The 23,508-nt window shown below is 68.3% G+C and overlaps 6 protein-coding genes across 6 annotated transcripts in view; 4 read left to right on the top strand and 2 right to left on the bottom strand.

Annotated features, from left to right (window-relative positions):
* Positions 1-522, top strand: part of KPTN (kaptin, actin binding protein) — a 10,050-nt gene extending 9,528 nt beyond the window's left edge. Inside the window, exon 6 of the mRNA XM_064437345.1 lies at positions 462-522. Coding sequence (XP_064293415.1) covers positions 462-522 — 61 coding nt within the window. The remainder of the gene's footprint in view (positions 1-461) is intronic.
* An 899-nt stretch (positions 523-1,421) lies between these two features.
* Positions 1,422-7,487, bottom strand: RAB4B (RAB4B, member RAS oncogene family). The gene is made up of 6 exons (XM_064437344.1): positions 7,342-7,487; positions 4,387-4,467; positions 2,768-2,882; positions 1,964-2,026; positions 1,692-1,846; positions 1,422-1,603 (listed from the first exon to the last, which is right to left on the bottom strand). Exons 1-6 carry the CDS (start codon positions 7,355-7,357, stop codon positions 1,422-1,424), a joined length of 612 nt encoding a protein of 203 aa, XP_064293414.1. The 5' UTR covers positions 7,358-7,487.
* Positions 7,488-8,306: 819 nt separating this feature from the next.
* Positions 8,307-10,985, bottom strand: SNRPA (small nuclear ribonucleoprotein polypeptide A). Its single transcript, XM_064437351.1, has 7 exons — positions 10,912-10,985; positions 9,948-10,039; positions 9,692-9,864; positions 9,440-9,616; positions 9,184-9,357; positions 8,894-8,982; positions 8,307-8,775 (listed from the first exon to the last, which is right to left on the bottom strand). Exons 2-7 carry the CDS (start codon positions 10,018-10,020, stop codon positions 8,616-8,618), a joined length of 846 nt encoding a protein of 281 aa, XP_064293421.1. The 5' UTR covers positions 10,021-10,039; positions 10,912-10,985; the 3' UTR covers positions 8,307-8,615.
* A 60-nt stretch (positions 10,986-11,045) lies between these two features.
* Positions 11,046-13,095, top strand: ACTMAP (actin maturation protease). Its single transcript, XM_064437350.1, has 6 exons — positions 11,046-11,305; positions 11,945-12,013; positions 12,095-12,219; positions 12,319-12,448; positions 12,536-12,606; positions 12,720-13,095. The coding sequence occupies exons 1-6, from the start codon at positions 11,151-11,153 to the stop codon at positions 13,088-13,090; spliced, it is 921 nt and encodes a 306-aa protein (XP_064293420.1). The 5' UTR covers positions 11,046-11,150; the 3' UTR covers positions 13,091-13,095.
* Positions 13,096-13,481: 386 nt separating this feature from the next.
* COQ8B (coenzyme Q8B) lies at positions 13,482-18,503 on the top strand. The gene is given in 14 exon segments (XM_064437349.1): positions 13,482-13,971; positions 14,067-14,133; positions 15,149-15,226; positions 15,354-15,476; positions 16,274-16,359; positions 16,488-16,628; positions 16,720-16,801; positions 16,906-16,999; positions 17,104-17,245; positions 17,332-17,439; positions 17,550-17,615; positions 17,862-17,948; positions 18,096-18,305; positions 18,307-18,503. Coding segments are annotated over 14 exon segments (1,557 nt in total). The 5' UTR covers positions 13,482-13,857; the 3' UTR covers positions 18,466-18,503.
* A 1,968-nt stretch (positions 18,504-20,471) lies between these two features.
* Positions 20,472-23,508, top strand: part of NUMBL (NUMB like endocytic adaptor protein) — a 7,750-nt gene continuing 4,713 nt past the window's right edge. The window contains 2 exon segments of the mRNA XM_064437386.1: positions 20,472-20,534; positions 20,537-20,599. Of these exon segments, the coding sequence (XP_064293456.1) occupies positions 20,472-20,534; positions 20,537-20,599 (126 nt within the window).

Below are 23,508 nucleotides of genomic sequence, written 5' to 3'. Positions count from 1 at the left end.
CAAAACCCCCATCCCCAGATCCCAAACCCCCGCCAAGGATCCAGAGCTTCCATCTATGGGATCCAGAACCCCCATCCCCAGGACTCAAACCCCCACCAAGGGCCCCAAACCCCCGCCGTTTCAGGGACCCAAACCCCTCCCCCACCGACCCCAGCACCCCAAACCCCCATCCCCAGGACTCAAACCTCCACCTGGACCCCAAACCCCCACGTTTCAGGGCCCCAAAACCCTCCCCCACCGACCCCGGCACCCCAAACCCCCATCCCCAGGACCCCAAACCCCCACCAAGGGCCCCAAACCCCCGCCGTTTCAGGGCCCTAAAACCCTCCCCCACCGACCCCGGCACCCCAAACCCCCATCCCCAGGACCCCAAACCCCCACCAAGGGCCCCAAACCCCCACCGTTTCAGGGACCCAAAACCCTCCCCCACCAACCCCAGCACCCCAAACCCCCCTCCCCAGGACTCAAACCTCCACCTGGACCCCAAACCCCCGCCAAGGACCCCAAACCCCCGCCATTTAGCGACCCAAAACCCTCCCCCACCGACCCCAGCACCCCAAACCCCCCTCCCAGGACTCAAACCTCCACCTGGACCCCAAACCCCCGCCAAGGACCCCAAACCCCCGCCGTTTCAGGGCCCCAAAACCCTCCCCCACCGACCCCAGCACCCCAAACCCCCCTCCCCAGGACTCAAACCTCCACCTGGATCCCAAACCCCCGCCAAGGACCCCAAACCCCCGCCGTTTCAGAGCCCCAAAACCCTCCCCCACCAACCCCGGCACCCCAAACCCCCCTCCCCAGGTCCCAAATCCCTGCCAAGGATCCCAAACCTCCGACCTCAGGATCCCAAACCTCCACCCGGATCCCAAACCCCCACCAAGGACCCAAACCTCCCCATTTCAGGGACCCAAAACCCTCCCCTCCACCGACCCCGGCATCCCAAACCCCCATCCCCAGGAGTCAAAACCCCACCAGGATCCCAACCCCTGCCAAGGATCCAAAATTTCCATCCCCTGGGATCCCAAATTCCCTGGTATCCCAGACCTCCGACCTCAGGATCCCAAACCCCCGCCAAGGGCCCCAAACCCCCGCCGTTTCAGGGACCCAAAACCCTCCCCACCGACCCCGGCACCCCAAACCCCCATCCCCAGGACCCCAAACCCCCACCAAGGGCCCCAAACCCCCCGCCGTTTCAGGGCCCCAAAACCCTCCCCCACCAACCCCAGCACCCCAAACCCCCCTCCCCAGGACTCAAACCCCCGCCAAGGAACCCAAACCCCCACCAAGGGCCCCAAACCCCCACCGTTTCAGGGCCCCAAAACCCTCCCCCACCGACCCCAGCACCCCAAACCCCCCTCCCCAGGACTCAAACCTCCACCTGGACCCCAAACCACTGCCAAGGACCCCAAACCCCCGCCGTTTCAGGGCCCCAAACCCCTCCCCCACCGACCCCAGCACCCCAAGCCCCCCTCCCCACCCCAGCGAAGCCACATCACCGCCGCCGTACCCGACTCGATTTTGTTCAGTATGGTCCTCGCGCATTTCAAGAAGGCTTCCTCCACGTTCTCCCCCGTCAGGGCGCTGGTCTCCAGGAACATGAGCTCTGGCGAGCACCAAGGGCTCGTCACCCTCCGCCGCCGCGAGCCCCGGGACGGCGGCGGGAGCCGCCGCGTCCCCCCGCGCCCCCTCACCGTTCTCTTGGGCGAAGCGCGAAGCCTCCAGGAACGTCACCTCCCGGTCGGCGTCTAAGTCTTTCTTGTTCCCGCAGAGGATGATGACGATGTTGGGGCTGGCGAGGGTGCGGGCGTCCGTCAGCCAGTTGGTCAGAGCGTTGTAGGTCTCCCGGCTGGATGGGGAGGAAGAGGAGGGTGCGGGGATGTTGCTGAGCCCTGATTTTCCTTGTTATCGAGGAATTTTGGGGAGGGGGGGGGGAAAAGGGAGGGGTGCGGATGCTGCCACCCACCTGGTGATGTCGTACACGAGGAGCGCGCCGGCAGCGCCCCGGTAGTAGCTTCTAGTCACCGACCTGAGCGGGGAGGAAGAGGGTTAGAGCAGAGGGAACTCCCCCTCCATCCCCGGACCCTCGGGGTTTGGGGGGGGCTGGGGGCTCCTGGCGCTGCCAGGGAGGCGGGAGGAGCCCCGCAGCCGAGCCTGGCGGGGATAGGACTGGGCTTAAACCGGCGTCTTTTAATTTAGGAGCCTCGCCTCAGGCAAAGGAGCCGGTATTTATTTCGCCCCCGGTTCGCCGAGGGGGTTAAGCTCGGCTTTACAACGGGACCTGGGTAAGCGGGACCCCCGGGGCGAGGCGATTCCACGCGGTCCCGTCCCGACACCCCCTAAAGATGAGCCGCCGGCAGGGCCCAGGGGGGCGACGGCTCGTGCCGGGAGCAGCGGGGCCGGGGCAGCCGTCACCCCCCGCCCAGACCCCGCACCTCGAACTCTGTGGGTGGTTTTGGGCTCCCCCGAGAAGGGTTTTGAGGGGGTGAAGGGTCTGGAGAACGAGTCCCGTGGGGTGAACGCGCCGGGGGAGGTTTAGCTTGGCTGCCAGGAGGAATTGCGTCGCCCGGAGGGGCGGCGGGGATCGGAACGGGCCGTCCTCGGAGGGTCTCGGGGCCGCGCTTTAGCGCCAGGACTCGACGTTAAGGGTCTTTTCCAACCCAAAGCGCCCGCTTTCGTTTCGGAAAAGGGTTTTAAAAATCCAACAAGAAGGTCGAAAGGCCAGAGACGGTCGAAGGTTCTTTTTTCCGGCCCCCTCCCCACCCTTTACCTGAACCTCTCCTGCCCGGCCGTGTCCCAGATCTGCAGCTTCACCGTCTTCCCGCCGACGTTGACGACTTTGGAACCAAATTCCACCCCGATCGTGTGGTTCGAATCCTGTTTAACTACGGGGGAGGTGGGGGGGGGGGTGGGGGGGAAAGAGAGGGTGCCCGACGCGTTACCGGCCGGCCCCGCCGCAGCTCCTGGGGAAACCCCGGCAGGATTTGGCCACCCGGACCCTCTCCCCGGCGATTTCGCCAGCGGACGGGAAAGGGAACCCGCGGAGGTGCCCGGCCTCGCGCTGCCGAGTGAGCCGGGTCAAAGCCTCCCACCCCCCCCCCACCCCCCCCCCATTCCAAACCTGAAATCTGGGGGGGAGAGAGGGGCAACCCCGGGGGGCAGGGGGGGGAGAGAGGGGGGCAACCCCGGGGGGCGGGGGGGGGAAGAGAGAGGGGGCAACCCCGGGGGGCGGGGGGGGGAAGAGAGAGGGGGGGGGAAGAGAGAGGGGGGGGAAGAGAGAGGGGGGGGAAGAGAGAGGGGGGGGGAAGAGAGAGGGGGGCAACCCCGGGGGGCGGGGGGGGAAGAGAGAGGGGGGCAACCCCGGGGGCGGGGGGGGGAAGAGAGAGGGGGGGCAACCCCAGGGGGCGGGGGGGGAAGAGAGAGGGGGGGCAACCCCGGGGGGCGGGGGGGGGAAGAGAGAGGGGGGGCAACCCCGGGGGGCGGGGGGGGGAAGAGAGAGGGGGGGCAACCCCAGGGGGCGGGGGGGAAGAGAGAGGGGGGGCAACCCCGGGGGGCGGGGGGGGAAGAGAGAGGGGGGCAACCCCGGGGGGCGGGGGGGGGAAGAGAGAGGGGGGGCAACCCCGGGGGGCGGGGGGGGGGAAGAGAGAGGGGGGCAACATCGCAGGGCGGGGGGGGGGGAAGAGAGAGGGGGGCAACCCCGGGGGGTGGGGGGGGGGGAAGAGAGAGGGGGGCAACCCCGGGGGGTGGGGGGGGGGGGAAGAGAGAGGGAGGCAACATCGCAGGGCGGGGGGGGGGGGAAGAGAGAGGGGGGCAACCCCGGGGGGTGGGGGAAGAGAGAGGGGGGCAACATCGCAGGGCGGGGGGGGGGGAAGAGAGAGGGGGGCAACCCGGGGGGCGGGGGGGGGGGAAGAGAGAGGGGGGCAACCCGGGGGGCGGGGGGGGGGGAAGAGAGAGGGGGGCAACCCCGGGGGGCGGGGGGGGGGGAAGAGAGAGGGGGGCAACCCCGGGGGGCGGGGGGGGGGGGAAGAGAGAGGGGGGCAACCCGGGGGGCGGGGGGGGGGGGGGCAACATCGCAGGGCGGGGGGCGGAGAGAGAGGGGGGCAACCCCGGGGGCGGAGAGAGAGGGGGGCAACCCCGGGGGGCGGGAAGTGGGGCAAAATTCCAGCATTTTGCAGCAAAACTCTATTTACCCACCAAAGAATCAAGGATTTTCCCCCCCGGCGCTGGCAAGGAAGGGCCGACGCTCCAAAATATCAACTAAAAACCTGCTTTCGCCCCCCCGCACTGGCAAAGAAATATTTCAGCAGCGTTTTCCCGCAGCCCAAGAGACGGATCCGGTGGGGAGAGACCCAAACCAGCAGCGATTACACCCAAAATAACCCAACTCACATTTGTTTTCAATGAACTGATGGAGGAGGCAGGACTTCCCCGTGCCGGCGCTCCCGATCACGAGGAACTTGAAGAGAAAATCTGAAAAGGAGGATTAAAACGGGAAAAAATAAGGGGTTTTTACGCTCGAGGTGCGTTGGGGGGCGGCGGGATGGGGTGGGAATGGGGGCGGGGGGCCGTGGTTGCCCCCGCGGAGGGGAGCGATTTCGTGCCTGGCTCCGCTCCCTCCTGTTCAAACGCAGCCAAAACCACCCCAAAAACACCCTCCTCGAGACCCTCCCCTTCAAACGCAGCCAAAACCACCCCAAAAACCCCCTCCTCGAGACCCTCCCCTTCAAACGCAGCCAAACCACCCCAAAAACCCCCTCCTCGAGACCCTCCCCTTCAAACGCGGCCAAAACCACCCCAAATCCCCTCCCCGACACCTCCCCTTCAAACGCGCCAAAACCACCCAAAAACACCCTCCCTGAGACCCTCCCCTTCAAATGCAGCGAAACCACCCCAAATCTCACAGACATTGGGTGTCACCTCCCAGGATGGGGGTCCCAGCGAACCACCCCTATAGGGACCCCCCCGTACTGTCCCCTACCCCACACAGGGCCCCGCAGACCCCTATACAACCCACAGACCCCCTATAGGGACCCCCACACTCTCCATCCTATCCCATACAAGGGCCCACAGACCCGCAACAGGGACCCCCATACACTCCCCCCTATCCCACACAGGGGTCCACAGACCCCTATAGAGCCCAGTCCCCCCAAAGGGCACCCCAGAAATCCCACATCCCATACAGGGTCCCCAGACCCCCTATAGGGACCCACACACACTCCCCCCCATCCCTCACAGGGGCCCCACAGACCTCTATAGAGCCCACAGAACCCCTATTGGGACCACCACACACTCCCCCCCATCCCACACAGGGGCCCCCAGACCCCTATAGAGCCCACAGACCGCCTATAGGGACCCCCATACACTATGCCCCCAACCCACACAGGGGCCCCCAGACCCCTACAGAGCCCCCAGACTCCCAAAGGACCCCCACACACTCCCCCCACATCCCACACAGTTGCCCCCAGACCCCCATAGAGCCCACAGACCCTCTATAGGGACCCCCCCACACTCCCCCGCCACCCCACACAGCTGCCCACAGACCCCCTATATGGACCACCACACAGTCCCCCCATCCCACACAGCTGCCCCCAGACCCCCATAGAGCCCACAGATCCCCTATATGGACCACCACACACTCCCCCTCATCCAACAGAGTTGCCCCCAGACCCCCATAGATACCACCACACACTCCACCCCCAACCCACACAGGGGCCCCCAGACCCCTATAGAGCCCCCAGACTCCCATAGGACCCCCAGATACTCCCCCCCATCCCACACAGTTGCCCCTAGACCCCCATAGAGCCCACAGACCCTCTATAGGGACCCCCCCACACTCACCCCCATCCCACACAGGGGCCCCACAGACCCCCTATAGGGACCCCTGCACACTACCCCCATCCCACACAGGGGGCCCCAGACCCCTACAGAGCCCAGAGACCCCCTATTGGGACCACCACACACTCCCCCCATCCCACACAGGGGCCCTCAGACCCCTATAGAGCCCACAGACCACCTACAGGGACCCCCATACACTATGCCCCCAACCCACACAGGGGCCCCGCAGACCCCTATAGAGCCCCCAGACCCTCTATAGGGACCCGCACACACTCCCACCCATCCCACACAGGGGCCCACAGACCCCTACAGAGCCCACAGACTCCCATAGGACCCCCAGATAATCCCCATCATCCCACACAGTTGCCCCCAGACCCCCATAGAGCCCAGTGCCCCCAAAGGGCCCCTCAGACATCCCACAAAGGGGCCCCCCACATTCTCCATAGGACCCCTAGACCCACTAAAGGGCCTCCCAGACACCCCCCCATGCCACACAGGGGCCCACAGACCCCTATAGGGCCTGGTCCCCCCAAAGAGGGCCCCAGAACCCCCACATACACACAGGGGCTCCCCACACTCTCTCTAGGACCCCTTGACCCCGTAAAGGGGTCCTCAGACCCCTCCCCCACCCCACACAGGCCCTCTAGGGCCCACAGATCCCCTATAGGACCCCCCAGATACTCCCTCCTCATCCCACACAGTGACCCCCTATAGTGCCCCCACAGACATCCCCCATCCCACACAAGGGCCCCACACATTCCCTATAGGGCCCCCAGACACCCCCATCCCACATAGTGGCCCCGCACACTCCCCATAGGGATCCCCAGCCCCTCCCCACCATCACACACAAGTGCCCCCAGACCCACTTAGGACCCTACATACACCCCCATCCAACAAAGGGGCCCCCATCACTCCCTATAGTGCCCCCACCCACACAGAACCCCCAAGATCCTCCACAGGGCCCCCAGGTACCCCCCCATCCCACAGAGGAGCCCAACACACCCCCTATAGGGCCCCCAGACCCCCCATCCCATACAAGGGACCCTCAGACTCTCCCCCATCCCACACAGTGGGCTCCCACACCCCTATAGGGCTCGCCAGACTCCCCTTCATCCCACACAGGGACCCTCCCCAGCCCCTATAGGGCCCACAGACCTCCTATAGGCCCCCCCCCATACACTCCCTCATCCCACACAGGGGGCCCCCAGACCCCTACAGGGCCCCCCAGACTCCCCCCTTCCCACACAGGGACCCCCCCCGACCCCTATAGGGCCTCCTAGACTTCCCTCCGTCCCACACAGGGGGCCCCCAGACCCCTATAACCCCTCCAGACATTCCCCCATCCCACATAGGGACGCCCCCAAGCCCCTATAGGGCCCACAGACCCGCTATAGGCCCCCCCCAGACTCACCCCCATCCCACACAGGGGCCCCCCGAGCCCCCCCAGCCCCGACACCCCCCCAGACCGGCCGGAACCCCTCCTGAGCCCCCCCCCCCCCCAGACCCCACCGTAGGTCTCGGACATGGCTGGAGCCGCCGCGCCGGGCCGGGCCGGGCCCCGCCGCTCCTGCCGCCGCCGAGCCCTACGGAAGGGAGCGGGCACAATATGGCGGCGCCCAGGAAAGCCGCTTCCGGGTCCCGCGCGCCTGCGCGGCGAGGGGAAGAGGCGGGACCACCAGGAGAAGGGCGGAGCTTGCAATGGTGAAAGAGGCATGGTCAAGGCGTGTGGGCGGATGTAGTGGGCGGAGCTAGAAGGGCGCCAGGATTCTCGGTCCTAAAGTCCCGCCCGGCCCCGAAACCGCTCGGTGTTCCCCAGACCCGGGACCCCTCCCAACCCCCCGTAGCCCCGGGGGCCGCCCCAAACCGCCCCCCAAGCCCCGGGAACCCTCTTTCAAGACCCCAAACGCCCACAGCTCCGGGGTCCACCAGCCCTAGGGAACCCCCCCAACACTCCCAGCCCCGGGGTCCTTCAAGCCCCAGGAGCCCCCCCGGGTCCCCCAAGCTCCGGGGACAGCCCCAAACGGCACCTCAAGGCCCCAGGAAACCCCCCTCAAGCCCCCAAATGCCCCCAACCTTCGGCCCCCAGTCCTGAGGATCCCCCCAAGCCCCCAACCCCTCCCCAGCCCCGGAGGCCCCCCATCCTGGGGACGAACCCGTCCCCAACCCTCCCCTCAAGCCCTGTGGACCCCCCCCAAGCCCCCAAACGGCCCCAGGGACCCCACCAAACCCTTCCAGTCCCTAGGTCCCCCCAGTCCTGAGGACTCTCCCCAACCCCCCAAAACCCCACAGCTCCAGGAACACACCCCTCCAGGCCCCAAATGCCCCCAGCCCCAGGGTCCCCACAAGTCCCAGGGACCCTGCTAAGCCCCCAAAACCCCCCAGCCCCCAAGAAACCCCAGCCCTGGTCCCCCCAGCCCCAATCCCCCCCAAATCCACAGGCCCACCCCCACCCCAGCAGCACAGAATACGAGTGGTGGGACAAAGGGGGGTTTATTTTTTGGGGAGGGGGGACACGGGGAAAGAGGCTCCAGGTGCAATGTCTGCAGAGAGACCCTGGGTACAATGCTGAGGGGGGGGCCCAGACCCCCCCAGACACCCCGGGGGGGCAAGAAAAGAGGGGGTGGGGGGCAAAAGAAGAGGAGGGGACGAAGGGTCGGCCGCCTCAGGGCAAACTTACCTTCGGGGAGGGAGGGATGGGGGGAAAGGGAGGGGCTGGCGGGAGGTGTTTGGGGTGCTGAGGGGGTTTTGGGGTGCTGGGGGGAGTTTTGGGGTGTGTGTGTGTGTCACTTTTTGGCGAAGGAGATTTTCATGGCATTGTTTTGGGTGATTTTAAAACCCTGGAGGGCATCACGGGCGGCCCCCGCCTGCACCTCGTTATCGAATTCCACGAAGGCAATGTCGTGTCGACCCGGCACCAAGCGCACCTCCTTGAAACCGGGGAACCTGGAGGGATTTAGGGGGGGGGCACAGCCATTAGTGGGCCCCCCCCAAATCCCCTCAAGTCTCCCCAAACTCCCCCAGCCCCCCCCAAACCGGCCCAGAGCTCCCCACAAACACTCACTGATTGAAAAGCATGGAGAGCATCAGCTCGTTGGTCTCCTCAGGCAGGTTGGTGAGGAAGAGGATGTGATTTGGGGGGTTCTCCGAGAGCTGAGGGGGAGGGAAAAAGGGGGTGTCATCTCTGATGAGAAGCGGGGAGCCCCCACATCCCCCCCCAAATGCTCACATACCCCCCAAAACGCCCACGTCCGCTCTTCCACCCCAACCCACGTGCAAATTGGGATTTTAAATTTTTTTTTTTAGATTCTGCGGCTTTTTTGGGGGAGAAAATGGGGGTACCCCGGTACTCACCGGCTGCGAGGGGGGCATCTGGCCCGGCATCACCTGCTGGGGGGGCATGGCTCCCGGTGGGATCCCCCCCGGAGTCATACCGGGTGGCGGGATCATCCCCGGCGGAGGCATGTAGGGAGGTTGCCCCGCCATGTGGTGCATCATGCGGGGCGCCTGGTTCATCGGCGGCATTCCCTACGGGATAAAACCGGGATAAAAAGGGGCTCGGCGCCCCCCAAAACTCCCCACGGCCCCCCCAAACCCCACCCCAACTCACGGGAACGGCTCCCTGAACGCCGCCCGCCGCCGGCGTCCCCGTCCCGGCTCCGCTTTTCTTCGCCGCCGGCGCGTCTTGACCTTTAGGTTTCCTTTTTTCTCGTTTACGGTCTCGTTCCACGAAAGTTCCTTTCATTTTAGCGATGATATCCGAATCCGTCTTGGCGTATTGGATCCGCTACGGGAGAAGCCGGGGGTGAGCGGGAAGGGTTTTGGGGGGGTTTCCCCGGGGGTTTTGGGGCCGGGGTCTCACCATGGGTTTGTCGTAGAAGGGGAAGCCCTGCATGGAGCGGAGGGCGTTGGTGGCACTGCTGATCTCCTTGAAGATGACGAAGGCTTGACCCCTCATCTTCAAACTACGGGACACCAAAATATCCAGGATTTGCCCGAATTGGGAGAAAATGGCGTAGAGGGATTTCTTCAGCTCTGAGAAAAGAAACAAGAGGATGAGGGCGAGCGGGGAAGAAGGCAAGACCCCCCTGTGACCCCCCCCTCCCGAAGCCCCTCACCATCTTTCTTGATCTTCTCGTTGAGGTTGTTGATGTAGATGGTGTGGTTGGGGCGCGCGTCCTGCACCGCCATGTCGGGGGGAGCCCCCTGCCTGCGGGGGGAGAGGGGGGTCTGAGGGGGGCTAGGGAGCAGCTGGGGGGTGTTTAGGAGGGGCTGGGGGGGGGGTCTGAGGGGCTAGAAGGAGTCGAAAGGTCTGGGGGGACTACCAAAGGGGCAGCTGTGGGGTTTTTGGGAGGGGCTGGGAGGTGGCTGGGAGGGGTCTGGGGGCACTAGGGGGTGTCTTGGAGGGCCTGGGGGGGTCTGAGGGGGCTAAAGGGCAGCTGGGGGAGGGGCTGAGAGAGGGCTAAGGGGGTCTGGGGGGCAGCTGGGGAGCAGGGAGTCTGGGGGGGCTAAAAGGTGGTTAGTGAGGTCTGGGGGGGCTATGGGGGATCTGGAGGGAACTGGGAGGGGACTGGGGCGATTGAGGGGGCTAGGGGGGCAGGGGGTCTGGGAGGACTCGGAGGGGGCTACAGGGTGGCTGGGGTGGGTCATGGGGGGATAGGGTGTGGCTAGCGAACTGGGGGGGAGCTAGGGGTCGGCTGGGGGGGTCTGGGGGGTGGCTAGGGAGGGCTGGGGGCGCTAGGGGGCAGCTGGAGGGGCCAAGAAGGGATCTGGGGGGACTAGGGGGGTCTGGGTGGGGCTGCCCCCCTTTACAACCCCAAGGGCCTACTCGGGGAGGGAGGACCCCCCCCAGCAGAGGGGAGGGGAGGAGGGGTGGTATCGGGGGGTGCGTACCCCAGAACCCCGGTAAGGAAAGGGTTAACGACCCTCCCCCCCCGGCCCCGCTACGGGAGGAGTTAATCCCCCGCGGGGTTGGCTCCACATGGGTCCCCCCGCCCCGTGAGGGCTCCTTATTAGGGACGGACACCCCCGAACCCCCCCGGGACCCCCCAAAACCACCCCGGGCCCAGCGCGGCCCCTCACCGCCCGCCGCCGCCTCAGCCGCGTGCGCCTCCTCCAACCAGCCAATAGCCGCGCAGAACCGGGCCCTTCCGCCCGCCCACACCCCACTCTCTCCAATCAGAGCGAGGCGTGTGCCGGCACGTTGACCAATCAGAGCGAAGGCGGCCTAACCGGCCTAACCGGCGGCGGGAGAGGGAAAACCTCTGACCTCCGACCCTTCCGCCGCGCCGCCCCGGTGACCTTTGACCCTGGCGGAGGGCATGGCCCAGCCCCCCCCGCCGCCGCCGCCCCCCCCGCCGCCCCCCCCGGCCCCCCCTCCCCCCGGCCGGGTCCTACGGGATGCGTTAGAGCGGGCGGGGGCGGCGCTGGGCGGGGGCGGCGGCGTCCGGGAGCTGCTGCGGCGGCGGCGGGAGAGGTGGGGGGACCCGGGGGGTCTGGCCTAACGCGGGGGCGGGGGTGTCTTGGGGGGGGGGTTATGGGCCCCGTCTGAACTGGGAGGGGTCCTGGGTCCGGTGTGAGCCGGGAAGTGGGGGTCTTAGGTCCGGTCTACGTTGGGGGGGGAGGATCCGGGGGAGGTCCGGGGGGGGTCCTGGGCCCGGTCTAACTAGTGGGGGGTCCCGGGGATGTCGTGGGCCCGGTCTGACCTGGGGGGTGGTCCTGGGGGGGGCCTGGGCCCGGTCTAACTCGGGGTGGGGGAGGGGCCTGGGCCTGGTATAACGTGTGTGTGGGGGTGGTATCCTCGGCCCAGCCTAAACTAGGTTCTGGGAGTTCTGGGTGGGGTCCTGGGGGTCCCAGGGGGGCCCTGGGCCCGGTCTGAGCTGGGAGTGGGGGTCCTGGGGGGGTCCTGGGCTTGGTCTAACCAGGGGGCGGTGGTCCTGGGCCTGTTCTAACTGAGAGGAGTGGTCTAACTGGGGGTGTCCTGGGCCTGGTCTAACTGGGGGTGGGGTGGGGTCTCCGGGTGGTGTCCTAGGCCTGGTCTGAACTGGGGAGGGTCCCCTCCTCCGTCCTGGGGGGCTCCCAGTTCCCCCTGAGCATCCGTTGCCCCCTCCCCCAGCTTCAGCGGCCCCCTAAAATGGCTCCTCTTCCACCGCCCGGCACCCCCGCTCATCCAGGATGGACCCCAGTAAGTTTTGGGGAGGGGGGTGGCGGACTTTTGGGGTGCTGCTGGCCCCCCCCTCACTCCATATGTGTGTCCCCCCCCCAGGTGCGGGCTGGTGGCCCTATGGATGGCGGCATCGCTGCTGGCCCCGACCCACGGCGTGGGGCTGGGGGAGCTGGTGGAGGCGGCGCGGGCTCGGGGCTTCACCGCCCGCGGCGAGATGTTCTCAGGTATTTTTGGGGAGGGGTTGAAAGGGGACACACACACCCCTTTTTTTGGGGTGTGGGGGTATCCCTGTGCCTCCTCCCCCACCCATTTTGTCCCCGCAGCAGCTGACATGGCGATGCTGGCCCAGGAGCTCTTCCCGTGTCGCGCCGAGCTGCTTTCGGGGGGTTTGGAGGGACCCAACCGCCCCCGCGTCCTGCGGCACCTTGTTTCGGGGCTCCCCCTCCTCGTCCCGTATCCTCCTGGCATTATGTTTTTAGGGGGGGGGGGGACACACCCACCCCGTTTCACCCCATAACACCCCCCTTAACATCACCGCAGCTACGACGAGGACAGCAACCACGAGCCGTGCCGCCGCCGCGGCCACAAAGCACACTGGGCCGTGCTGACAGGTAACGGGGGGTCACCCTGAATTTTGAGGGGGGTCACCCTGGTTTTTTGAGGTCACCAGGGTGTTTGGTGGTGGTGGTGGGGTGTCCAGGGGTGACGCTGCCCCCTCCCCAAGGTGTCATGCTGGGTATCCGGAGCGCGACGTTGAGCCCGACGTATCGGCAGGACCCCGAAATCCCCAACCTTTTCCACCCGCCTCCATTTTGGGGGGAACGTGATGTTTTGGAGGGGGTGGAATTACTATTTGAGGGGGGGGATTTATTTGGGGAGGGGGTTGAGGGGGTGCTGGTGCTGGCACAGCAGGGGAAGAGCCCCCGCTGCCAGCTTTGGGGGTTCGAGGGGCTCCACGACAGCAACGCCCAGCTCGGGGAGCTGAGCCCCCGGCGGGGGGCGGACGGCCATCACTACGTGGTGCCGCCGGGGGGGCTGGGGGCCGGCCTGCGGGGGAGGGCCGTGCTGCTGCACCCCCCCAATAAACACCTTTAATTTTGGGGGATGGGTTTGCTGTTTTGGGGTGAACTTGTGGTGTTTGGGGTGGTCCCTGAAGGGAGGGAGGGGGCTGCTCCCCTCCCCTGCAGGGGCTCCTGGGGGTTGGGGGGGTCTGGGGGGGAGGTTCTGGGGTGCTCCCATGGGATGGGGGCATCCTGGGGGGCTTTGGGGTCCCCCTCCATTGTGTGTGGGGTGTTGGGGGTGGTCTGGGGGCCCCCCGTTGATGGGGGATTGGGGGGGGGGTCTGGGGTCCCCCCTGTGGGGTGGGTGGTCCAGGGGGGTTTTGGGGTCCCCTTCTCGCGTGGGGGGTCCTGGTGGGGGCTCTAGCATCCCCCCGTGGGGTGGGGGGGTCTCGGGGGGGGCTTTGGGGTCCTGGTGGGGGACTATGGGGTCCCTTCGTTGGATGGGAGGATCCCAGGGTTGGTCCGTGGGGGCTTTGGGGTGCCCCCGTGGGGTGGGAGCGATCTCGGAGGAGCTTTGGGGTCCCCCTGGGGGTCCCCAAGAGAAGGCACACGGGAGGGGTGTGCGTGGGAAGGAGCCTATCTGCGCATGCGCGCTCCCGTTGTGGGCGGTGCCTCTGCGACCGCCCCACCCCTCCCATTGGCCGGCGGCGGAGGAAGGGCGTGGCCGCAGACCCGGAAGCGGCGAGATGGCGCGGAGCGGGGCTGACCCTATCGGGGGCTCCTCTACCCTTTGACCCCTCCCGGTTACCGGCGGCCGTGACCTTTGACCCCCCCGCCAGTGCCCCTTAGCCCCTCATCACCATGGCGACGACCCTGCGCGGCCTGCACCGGGCCGGGGCCCTGCGGGGGCTGACGGCCGAAGAGGTGCGGCGGGCGCGGGAGGCCCGGAGCCCCCCGGACCCCCCCCGGCAGAAGGTGAGTGTATTTGGGGGTGGGGGGCACGGCCTCGGGGACCCCCACCCCTCCCCTCCCCCCGGGACCGCACCCCAACCTAATCCCCCCGTCCCCAGCTCAGCGAGAGGGCCCGGGAGCGGCGGGTGCCCGTCTCCCGCCTCGGGCGGCTGGCCAGCTTCGGAGGTATGGGGTGGGGGGGGCGGCGGGACCCCCACCCGGGTCAGCCGGGGGGGAGGGAATGGGGGGGCGGGACCCCCACCCGGGTCAGCCGGGGGGGAGGGAATGGGGGGGCGGGACCCCCACCCGGGTCAGCCGGGGGCGGGGAATGGGGGGGCGGGACCCCCACCCGGGTCAGCCGGGGGCGGGGAATGGGGGGGCGGGACCCCCACCCGGGTCAGCCGGGGGGGAGGGAATGGGGGGGCGGGACCCCCACCCGGGTCAGCCGGGGGGGAGGGAATGGGGGGGCGGGACCCCCACCCGGGTCAGCCGGGGGGGAGGGAATGGGGGGGCGGGACCCCCACCCGGGTCAGCCGGGGGCGGGGAATGGGGGGGCGGGACCCCCACCCGGGTCAGCCGGGGGGGAGGGAATGGGGGGGCGGGACCCCCACCCGGGTCAGCCGGGGGCGGGGAATGGGGGGGCGGGACCCCCACCCGGGTCAGCCGGGGGGGAGGGAATGGGGGGGCGGGACCCCCACCCGGGTCAGCCGGGGGGGAGGGAATGGGGGGGCGGGACCCCCACCCGGGTCAGCCGGGGGCGGGGAATGGGGCGGCGTCAGGACCCCCACCCGGGTCAGCCGGGGGGTGGGGGACGGGGCGGCGGCGGGACCCCCACCCGGGTCAGCCGGGGGGTGGGGGACGGGGCGGCGGCGGGACCCCCACCCGGGTCAGCCGGGGGGTGGGGGACGGGGCGGCGGCGGGACCCCAACCCGGGTCAGCCGGGGGGTGGGGGACGGGGCGGCGGCGGGACCCCAACCCGGGTCAGCCGGGGGGTGGGGGACGGGGCGGCGGCGGGACCCCCACCCGGGTCAGCCGGGGGGGGGGACGGGACAGGGCTGAGCCGTTGGAGAGGGTGGAGGAGGAGGACTGGGGGTGTCTCCTGGGGGGTGAGCTCCTGGACCCCTCATTTTTCCCCCTCCCGGGGTGTCCCCCTCCCCTTTCCCGGTGTCCTCCCCCACCACCGATGTCCCCCCCTCCCCAGGACTGGCCCTGGGGCTCGGCGTGGGGACCCTGGCCCAGGCGGCGCGGGCGAGGCTGAGCGGCGAGGGCAAACCCGAGGGTAAGGATGGGAATATTTTGGGGAGGGGGGTGGGGGGTGAGATGGGTCCTGCTCTTCCCATGCCCCATTTTTTAGGGTGGGGGGTGGGCTCGCCCCATCTGTGACCCCCCTCCCCATCGTCCCGCAGCAGCGGGCTCCCCGCTGGACTCCGGCCCCCTCCTCTCGGAAGCCAACGCCGAGCGGATCGTGGCCACGCTCTGCCGGGTGCGGGGGGCTGCCCTCAAGCTGGGGCAGATGCTCAGCATCCAAGGTGGGGACCCCCTCCCCCCAAACCCTGGGGATACCCCCACCCCTGCCCAGGGCACCCCAAGGGGGTAGGACAACCTTGGGGAGACTCTGGGCTGGGGTTGAGGGGGGCTTTGGGGGTCCCAGGGCGCTGGGGTTGGGGCGGGGTGTGGTGGTCCCGTAGCTCTGGGGTGGTGTTTTGGGTGCCCAGTGTGCTGGGGGTGGGGTCAGGGGAGATCTGGGGACCCTGGGGTGCTTGGGCTGGGGTTTGGGGGTCCCGTGGCTCCAGGGTGGGGCTTGGGGGTCCTGCGGTGCTGGGCCTGTGGCCAGGGGAAGATATGGGGGTACCAGGGTGCTGGGGTTGGGGTCCTGGGGGAATGTGGGGGTGCTAGGGCTAGGATTGGGGTGGGGTTTGGGGGGCCCAGGGTGCTGGGGTGGGATGTGGGGGTCCCAGGATGCTGCGGCTGGTGCTTTGGAGGGGATATGAGGGTCTTAGGGAGCTGGGGCTGAGGTTTGAGGGTGCTGGGGCTGGGGTTGGAGTGGGGTTTGGGGGTCCCAGAAGGGATGGGGTGGGTTTGGGGCTCCTAGGGTGCTGGGGGCGGTTGGGGGTGGGATGTGGGGGTCCCAGGGGTGCTGGGGCTGGAGTCAGGGCAGGTTTGGGTCTCCCAGGGCTCTGAGATCTGGTGGGGGGGGTGGTCCCAAGCCCTGGGGCTGGAGTCAGGGTGGGGTTTGGGGGTCCTGGGGGTGGGCTGTGGGGGACCCACAGCTTCGGGGTGGGGGTGTTGGGGGGTCCCGGCCCCCTGACACCCCCCATCCCGGCAGACACCAGCTTCCTCAGCCCGCAGCTGCAGCGGATCTTCGAGCGCGTCCGGCAAAGCGCCGACTTCATGCCGCGCTGGCAGACCACCGTGAGCGCCTTTTGGGGGGTGGGGGGGGGCTCTGTGTGTGTTTGTGTCACCCCGTTGGGTTTCGGGGGGGGGTGGGGGTGGGAGAGCGGGTCTGGGGGTGTCGGCTGAGCCCCCTCCCCATCCTGCAGCAAGTGCTGGCGGAGGAGCTGGGCCCCGGCTGGCGGGAGAAGATGGCAGCGTTCGACGAGACGCCGTTCGCCGCCGCCTCCATCGGGCAGGTGCACCTCGGGGTGCTGCGGGACGGCACCGAGGTGGCCGTGAAGATCCAGGTGAGCCCCGGAGAGGGGTGTTTTGGGGGTGCATGGGAGGATTTTGGGAGTGTCCCCCCCCAAATATGCTCCCTCCCCGGTTTTCCCGCAGTACCCCGGGATCGCCCGGAGCATTCGCAGCGACGTGGATAATCTCCTCTCCTTACTCAAAATGAGCGTGGCGCTGCCGGAGGGTGAGCTGCACCCCCCCGACTCCTCCAGGAGAGGGGGTGACACCCCCAAATCCTCTGGGGGTGGTCCCCTAAATCCCTTCCCCCCCCCCCCTTTTTTTCCCCAGGCCTTTTTGCCGATAAAACCCTTCAGGTCTTGCGGAGGGAGCTGGAGTGGGAATGCGACTACTGCCGGGAAGCCGACTGCGCCCGGACCTTTAGGTGCGGTGTGGGGTTTTGGGGGGTTTAAAGGGAGTTTGGGGGGTGCAGGGGGATTTTGGGGGGGGTCCCCACGCCCACCTAACACCCCTCCCTCCCCATTCCAGGCGTCTCCTTCGGGACGACCCCTTCTTCTCGGTGCCGCGGGTAGTGGACGAGCTGACGGCGTCCCGCGTCCTCTCCATGGAGCTGGGGAGCGGCGTCCCCCTCGACCGGTGCCGGGATCTCCCCCAGGACCTGCGGGACGAGGCGAGTCACCCCTGGGTGAAGTTGGGGGGGCCTCTGCACCCCGTTTTTGTCCCCCCTCTTTGTCCCCTAACCCTGGGTACCCCCAGATCTGCGCCAACCTCCTGCGCCTCTGCCTCCGGGAGCTTTTCGAGTTTCGCTTCATGCAGACGGATCCCAACTGGGCAAATTTTCTCTACGACGCCCAAAGGCACCGGGTGAGCAGTCGGAGGGGGCCCCCTGCGCCGTAGGGGTCCCCCCAAAACCAGCCCCCTCACCCCAAAAATCCCCCTGAGCACCCATATCCCATCCCCCCGCCCTTTTCTAGGTGACTCTGTTGGATTTCGGGGCGAGCCGCTCCTTCGACAAGGAGTTCACAGACCATTATATCGAGGTACGGGGTGCGGGGGGGAGGTGTGTACCCTGTTTCCCACGCCCCAAATCTGTTTCCCACGCCCCAAATCTGTTTCCCACGCCCCAAATCTGTTTCCCACGCCCCAAATCTGTTTCCCACGCCCCAAATCTGTTTCCCACGCCCCAAATCTGTTTCCCACGCCCCAAATCTGTTTCCCACGCCCCAAATCTGTTTCCCACGCCCCAAATCTGTTTCCCACGCCCCAAATCTGTTCCCCTTTTCCAGGTGATCCGAGCCGCGGCCGACGGCGACCGGACCAAGGTGCTGCAGAAATCCCGAGACCTCAAATTCCTTACGGGTTTCGAGACCAAGGTGAGGGTTTTGGGGGAGCGGGAGCGCCCCCTTCCCTTTTTTGGGGCGCCCCCCTCTCTTTTTGGGGCCCCGCCTCCCTTTTTGGGGGGCGCTCCCTTCCTCTGGGGGTGTCCGTCCCCTCCCTCACCGCTCGCCGTCCCGTCGCAGGCGTTCGAGGCGGCCCACGTAGACGCGGTGATGATCCTGGGCGAAGCGTTTTCGGGGGGGCAGCCCTTTGATTTCGGGGGGCAGGGGACGGCGCGGCGGGTGCAGGCGCTGCTCCCCGTCATGCTGCGGCACCGCTTGGCCCCCCCCCCCGAGCAAACCTACTCCCTCCACCGTAAAATGGCGGGGGCTTTCCTGGCCTGCGCCCGCCTCGGGGGGCCGCGTCCCCTGCCGCGACCTCTTCGAGGAGCGCTACGCTCGCTATTGGGACCCCCCCCAAAATCGGGGAGAACCCCGCTCAAATCGGGGATGCACCCCCACAACCGGGGGGACCCCCACCCTGAGGCTGTTCCCTCCCCCCCCCCCCAAATAAAGAATGGATTGCCCCTAAATGGGTGCTGGGACTTTGGGGGGGGGGTGGAAACCCCTCTCTCTGGGTATGGGGGTGGGTTTTGGGGTGGGGGGTGTCCTCGGGAGGGGTGGGTTATGGGGTAGGGGTGGGGTGTCAGTTTTGGGGTGAGAAGTCGCGTTTTTGGGGCGTGGGGAGTTAGTTTTGGGGCAGAAGGTCCTGTTTTTGAGGTGAAGGGGTTAGTTTTGGAGTGGGGGGGCTTAGTTTTGGGGAGGGTGGGGTTAGTTGCAGCGTGGGGGGTCCTGGTTTTGGGGTGAGAGGTCCCATTTTTGGGGTGGGGGGGGTTAGTTTTGGGGCAGAAGGTCCTGTTTTTGAGGTGAAGCGGTTAGTTTTGGGGGGGGGGGGCTTAGTTTTGGGAGAGGGTGGGGTTAGTTGCAGCGTGGGGGTCCTGGTTTTGGGGTGAGAGGTCCCATTTTTGGGGTGGGGGGGTTAGTTTTAGGGGCAGAAGGTCCTGTTTTTGAGGTGAAGGGGTTAGTTTTGGAGTGGGGGGGCTTAGTTTTGGGGAGGGTGGGTTAGTTGCAGCGTGGGGGTCCTGGTTTTGGGGTGAGAGGTCCCATTTTTGGGGTGGGGGGGTTAGTTTTGGGGCGGAAGGTCCCAGTTTTGGGGTGGGTGGGGTTAGTTTTGGGTGTGAGAGGTCCTGGGTTTGGGGTAGGTGGAGTTAGTGGTCCCATTTTTGGGGTGTGGGGGGTTAGTTTTGGAGCAGAATGTCTCATTTTGGGGTGTGGGGGGTTAGTTTTGGGGTGGAAGGTTCCATTTTTGGGGTGGGGGGTTAGTTGCAGGGTGGAAGGTCCCAGTTTTGGGTGGTAGGGCCATTAGTTTTGGGGTGGGAGTCCCGGTTTTGGGGGTAGGGGTTTAGTTTTGGGCAGAAGGTCCTGGTTTTGGGGTGAGAGGTCCCGTTTTTGGGGTGTGGGTGGGTTACTTTTGGGGCAGAAGATCCGGGTTTTGGGGTGGGAAGGTTAGATTTGGGTTGGGGGTCCCGGTTTCGGGGTGTGGCTGGGTTAGTTGGGGGGGGGGGGGCTTTTCTCTGTGGGTGGGACCTGGCGGAGAGGGCGGGGACAGCAGGGAGGGAGGGTGTGGCTAATCTGCATATTCATGAGCCCACCAGCCAATGGCTGCGGGGCCGCGCCGGTCTCACCCGGCCTCGTCGGGGAGGGAGGGGTTTGATGCCGCATTTGCATACCGTGGAGGGGCGGGGCCATAATTGCATATTCATGAGTGGGCGGGGAGCGGCAGGCGCGTGCGTGGAGCCCTATAGCCGCAGCCCCGGGGCCGAGCGGAGCCGAGCGGGGGCCGAGCGGGGCCGAGCCCCGGGCGCGGCGGCGGTAAGGGGGCGGCGGGGGGGGGGGGGCGGTGTGGGGGGGGACGACACGGGACCCCCGGGGGCAGGGGGGGCAGCGGGGGCCCGGTAGGGTGCCGTTTCCGCGCCCCCCACCCTCCCCGCGGTCCGTGCCCGGCTGCTCCGTCAGGGCGGGACCCCCGTGGTGGGGGAGGGGGGGGGGGGAATACCCGAGACCCCCGCGGGGTCCCCGTTATGGGGGGACACACACACAAGTGGGACCCCGTGGCCCTGGTGGGTGCGTGGGGGGGTGGTGCACGGGGGCAGCCCGTCACCCTCCCGGGGCTCCCCTGGGTCACTGGGGGCTGGCGTAGGGAGGGGACCCCCGGGAGAGGGTGTGGGGGCGTTCCCACGAGGGTCGGGGTTCCCCCTTCCTGCACTGCGACCCAATGTCCCCTACAGCGTCTCCAGGCTCCCCAAATATTGGGGGGGGGGGGGGGGCGATTATAATGGGGAGGGGGTCCCAGGTCAGCTGCTGAAATCAAAGCGGGGGGCAGGAGCCCCCCCCCCCCCCCCCAAACCCCCGCCCTGGAGGCGCCGGCCCTGGGGAAGGACACAGACACCTCCCCCACCGGGGCTGGGGGTGGGGGGTCCTGAACCCCCGGTGCCCCCCCCCCAGGGGCGGGGGGCAGCGATGCACAAGCTGCGGCAGAGCCTGCGTCGGAAGCAGCCGCCCCCCGTGCCCGAGAGCGGCGCGGGCCGCACCAGTGGCAGGCGGACGAGGAGGCCGTGCGGCGCGGGCGGTGCGGCTTCCCCGTGCGGGTGAGCGGGCCGGGACCCCCCGCTGGGACCCCCCCGGCCAGAGCGACCCCTCCGCTGGGAACCCCCCCCTTTCCCCCCCCCCCCCAACCAGAGCGACCCCCCCTTCCCCCCAGCCAGAGCAACCCTCCCCGCTGGGACCCCCCCCCAGCCAGAGCGACCCCCTCCGCAAGCCAGAGCACCCCCCCGCTGGGACCCCCCCCAGCCAGAGCGACCCCTCCCCATTCCAGAGCACCCTCCCCGCTGGGACCCCCCCCGGCCAGAGCGACCCCTCCGCAAGCCCAGAGCACCCCCCCCGCCTGGGACCCCCCCCCTAGCCAGAGCGGACCCCTCCCCAGCCAGAGCACACCTCCCCGCTGGGACCCCCCCCGGCCAGAGCGACCCCTCCGCAAGCCAGAGCACCCCCCCCGCTGGGACCCCCCCCCAGCCAGAGCGACCCCTTCCCCCAGCCAGAGCACCCTCCCCGCTGGGACCCCCCCGGCCAGAGCGACCCCTCCGCTGGGAAACCCCCCCCCCCCCAACCAGAGCGCACCCCTCCCCGGTGGGACACCCGCCCCCATCCCGAGCATCCCCCCCCGCTGAGACCCCTCCGCAAGCCAGAGCGACCCCCCCGCCCCAGCCGGAGCGACCCCTCCGCTGGGAAACCCCCCCCCCGCCCAACCAGAGCGACACCCCTCCCCGGTGGGACACCCGCCCCATCCCGAGCATCCCCCCCGCTGGGACCACCCCCCAGCCAGAGCGACCCCTCCGCTGGGGACCCCCCCCCCCCTTCCCCCCCCCTCAACCAGAGCGACCCCCCCCTCCCCAGCCAGAGCACCCCCCCGCTGGGACCCCCCCCCAGCCAGAGCGACCCCTCCGCAAGCCAGAGCACCCCCCCGCTGGGACCCCCCCCCCAGCCAGAGCGACCCCTCCCCAGCCAGAGCAACCCCCCCGCTGGGACCCCCCCCAGCCAGAGCGACCCCTCCGCAAGCCAGAGCACCCCCCCGCTGGGACCCCCCCCCAGCCAGAGCGACCCCTCCGCAAGCCAGAGCACCCTCCCCGCTGGGACCCCCCCCAGCCAGAGCGACCCCTCCGCAAGCCAGAGCACCCCCCCGCTGGGACCCCCCCCCCCCAGACAGAGCGACAACCCCTCCCCGGTGGGACCCCCACCCCATCCCGAGCATCCCACCTGCTGTGACCCCCCCCCCCCAGACAGAGCACCCCTCCCCGCTGGGACCCCCACCCCATCCCGAGTATCCCCCCAGCTGGGACCCCCCCCCCAGCCAGAGCACCCCTCCCCCGCTGGGACCCCCACCCCATCCTGAGTATCCCCCCAAGCTGGGACCCCCCCTAGCCCGAGCAATCCCCCCTGCTGGAACCCCCATGCCGGGACCCCCCTTGCCAGGACCCCCCTGCACCCAGAGTACCCTGTGCTGGGACCCCTTGTGCTGGGACCCCCCGTACTGGGTGTGTGTCCCCACCCCAGACCACCCCCTGTGCTGGGACCCCCCCACACCCGGACCACCCCCTGTGCGGGGGATGCCTCATCCTGGGACCCGCCCCCCCACCCAGAGCACCCCCAGTGCTGGGGACCTCCCCCCCCCCACTGGGACCCCTCCATGCTGGGACCCTGCAATGGGCACCCCCACAGGGGCACCCCTCACTCCAGGACCCCCCCAGCTGGGACCCCCTGCATGTGGGGCTCCCCTGCATGGGATGGGTGCTCTGGGGTGGGGACAATGGGGGTGCTCCGGGGTGGGGATGCGGGGTACTCATGGGTCAGGGGTCCTCCGGGTCAGGATATGGGGGTGCTCCGGGGGTCGGGATATGGGAGTGCTCTGGGGTCGGGATATGGGGTGCTCCGGGGTCGGGATATGGGGGGGTGCTCTGGGGGTCAGGATATGGGGTGCTCTGGGGTCGGGATATGGGGGTGCTCTGGGGTCAGGATATGGGTGCTCTGGGGTTAGGGGTCCTCTGGGGTCGGGATATGGGGGAGCTCCGGGGTCGGGATATGGGGGTGCTCCGGGGTCAGGATATGGGGGTGCTCTGGGGTCGGGATAATGGGGGTCCTCTGGGGGTCAGGAAATGGGGTGCTCCGGGGTCGGGATATGGGGGTGCTCTGGGGTCGGGATATGGGGGTTGCTCTGGCGTCAGGATTATGGGGGTGCTCCGGGGTCAGGATATGGGGGTGCTCTGGGGTTAGGATATGGGGGTGCTCTGGCGTCAGGATATGGGGGTGCTCCGGGGTCAGGATATGGGGGGGGTGCTCTGGGGTTCAGGATATGGGGGTGCTCTGGGGTGGGATATTGGGGGTGCTCTGGGGTCGGGATATGGGGGTGCTCTGGCGTCAGGATATGGGGTGCTCTGGGGTCAGGATATGGGGGTGCTCCGGGGTCGGGATATGGGGTGCTCTGGGGTCCGGGATATGGGGGTGCTGTCGGGGTCAGGATATGGGGGTGCTCTGGGGGTCGGGATATGGGGGTGCTCTGGGAGTCAGGATATGGGGGTGCTGCGGGGTCAGGGATATGGGGGTGCTCTGGGGTCGGGATATGGGGTGCTCTGGGGTCAGGACATGGGGGTGTCTCTGGGGTCAGGATCATGGGGGTGCTCCGGGGTCGGGATATGGGGTGCTCTGGGGGGGTCGGGATATGGGGGTGCTCTGGGGTTGGGATATGGGGTGCTCCGGGGCTGTTCGGGCCCCCCCCAACGCGTGTCCCCCCCTCGCAGTACCTGGGCCACGCGGAGGGGTGGACGAATCCCGCGGGAATGCACGTCTGCGAGGAGGCCGTCAAGAAGCTCAAGGCGGTGAGCGCCGCCCCCCGCCCCCCCCCCGGATAATGGGTGGGGGGTCCCTCCGGGGGTTGCCACAACCCCCCTTTGACCCCCCCCCTCCCCCCCCAATTGCAGAGTGGCCGCAAAGCCGTGAAATCAGT

The sequence above is a fragment of the Phalacrocorax carbo genome, chromosome 31 (assembly GCF_963921805.1).
Source record: "Phalacrocorax carbo chromosome 31, bPhaCar2.1, whole genome shotgun sequence".
In the NCBI taxonomy this organism is placed as follows: domain Eukaryota; kingdom Metazoa; phylum Chordata; class Aves; order Suliformes; family Phalacrocoracidae; genus Phalacrocorax; species Phalacrocorax carbo.
Note: the sequence above shows the minus strand (reverse complement) of the source record. Positions and strands in the feature narration are given on the sequence as shown.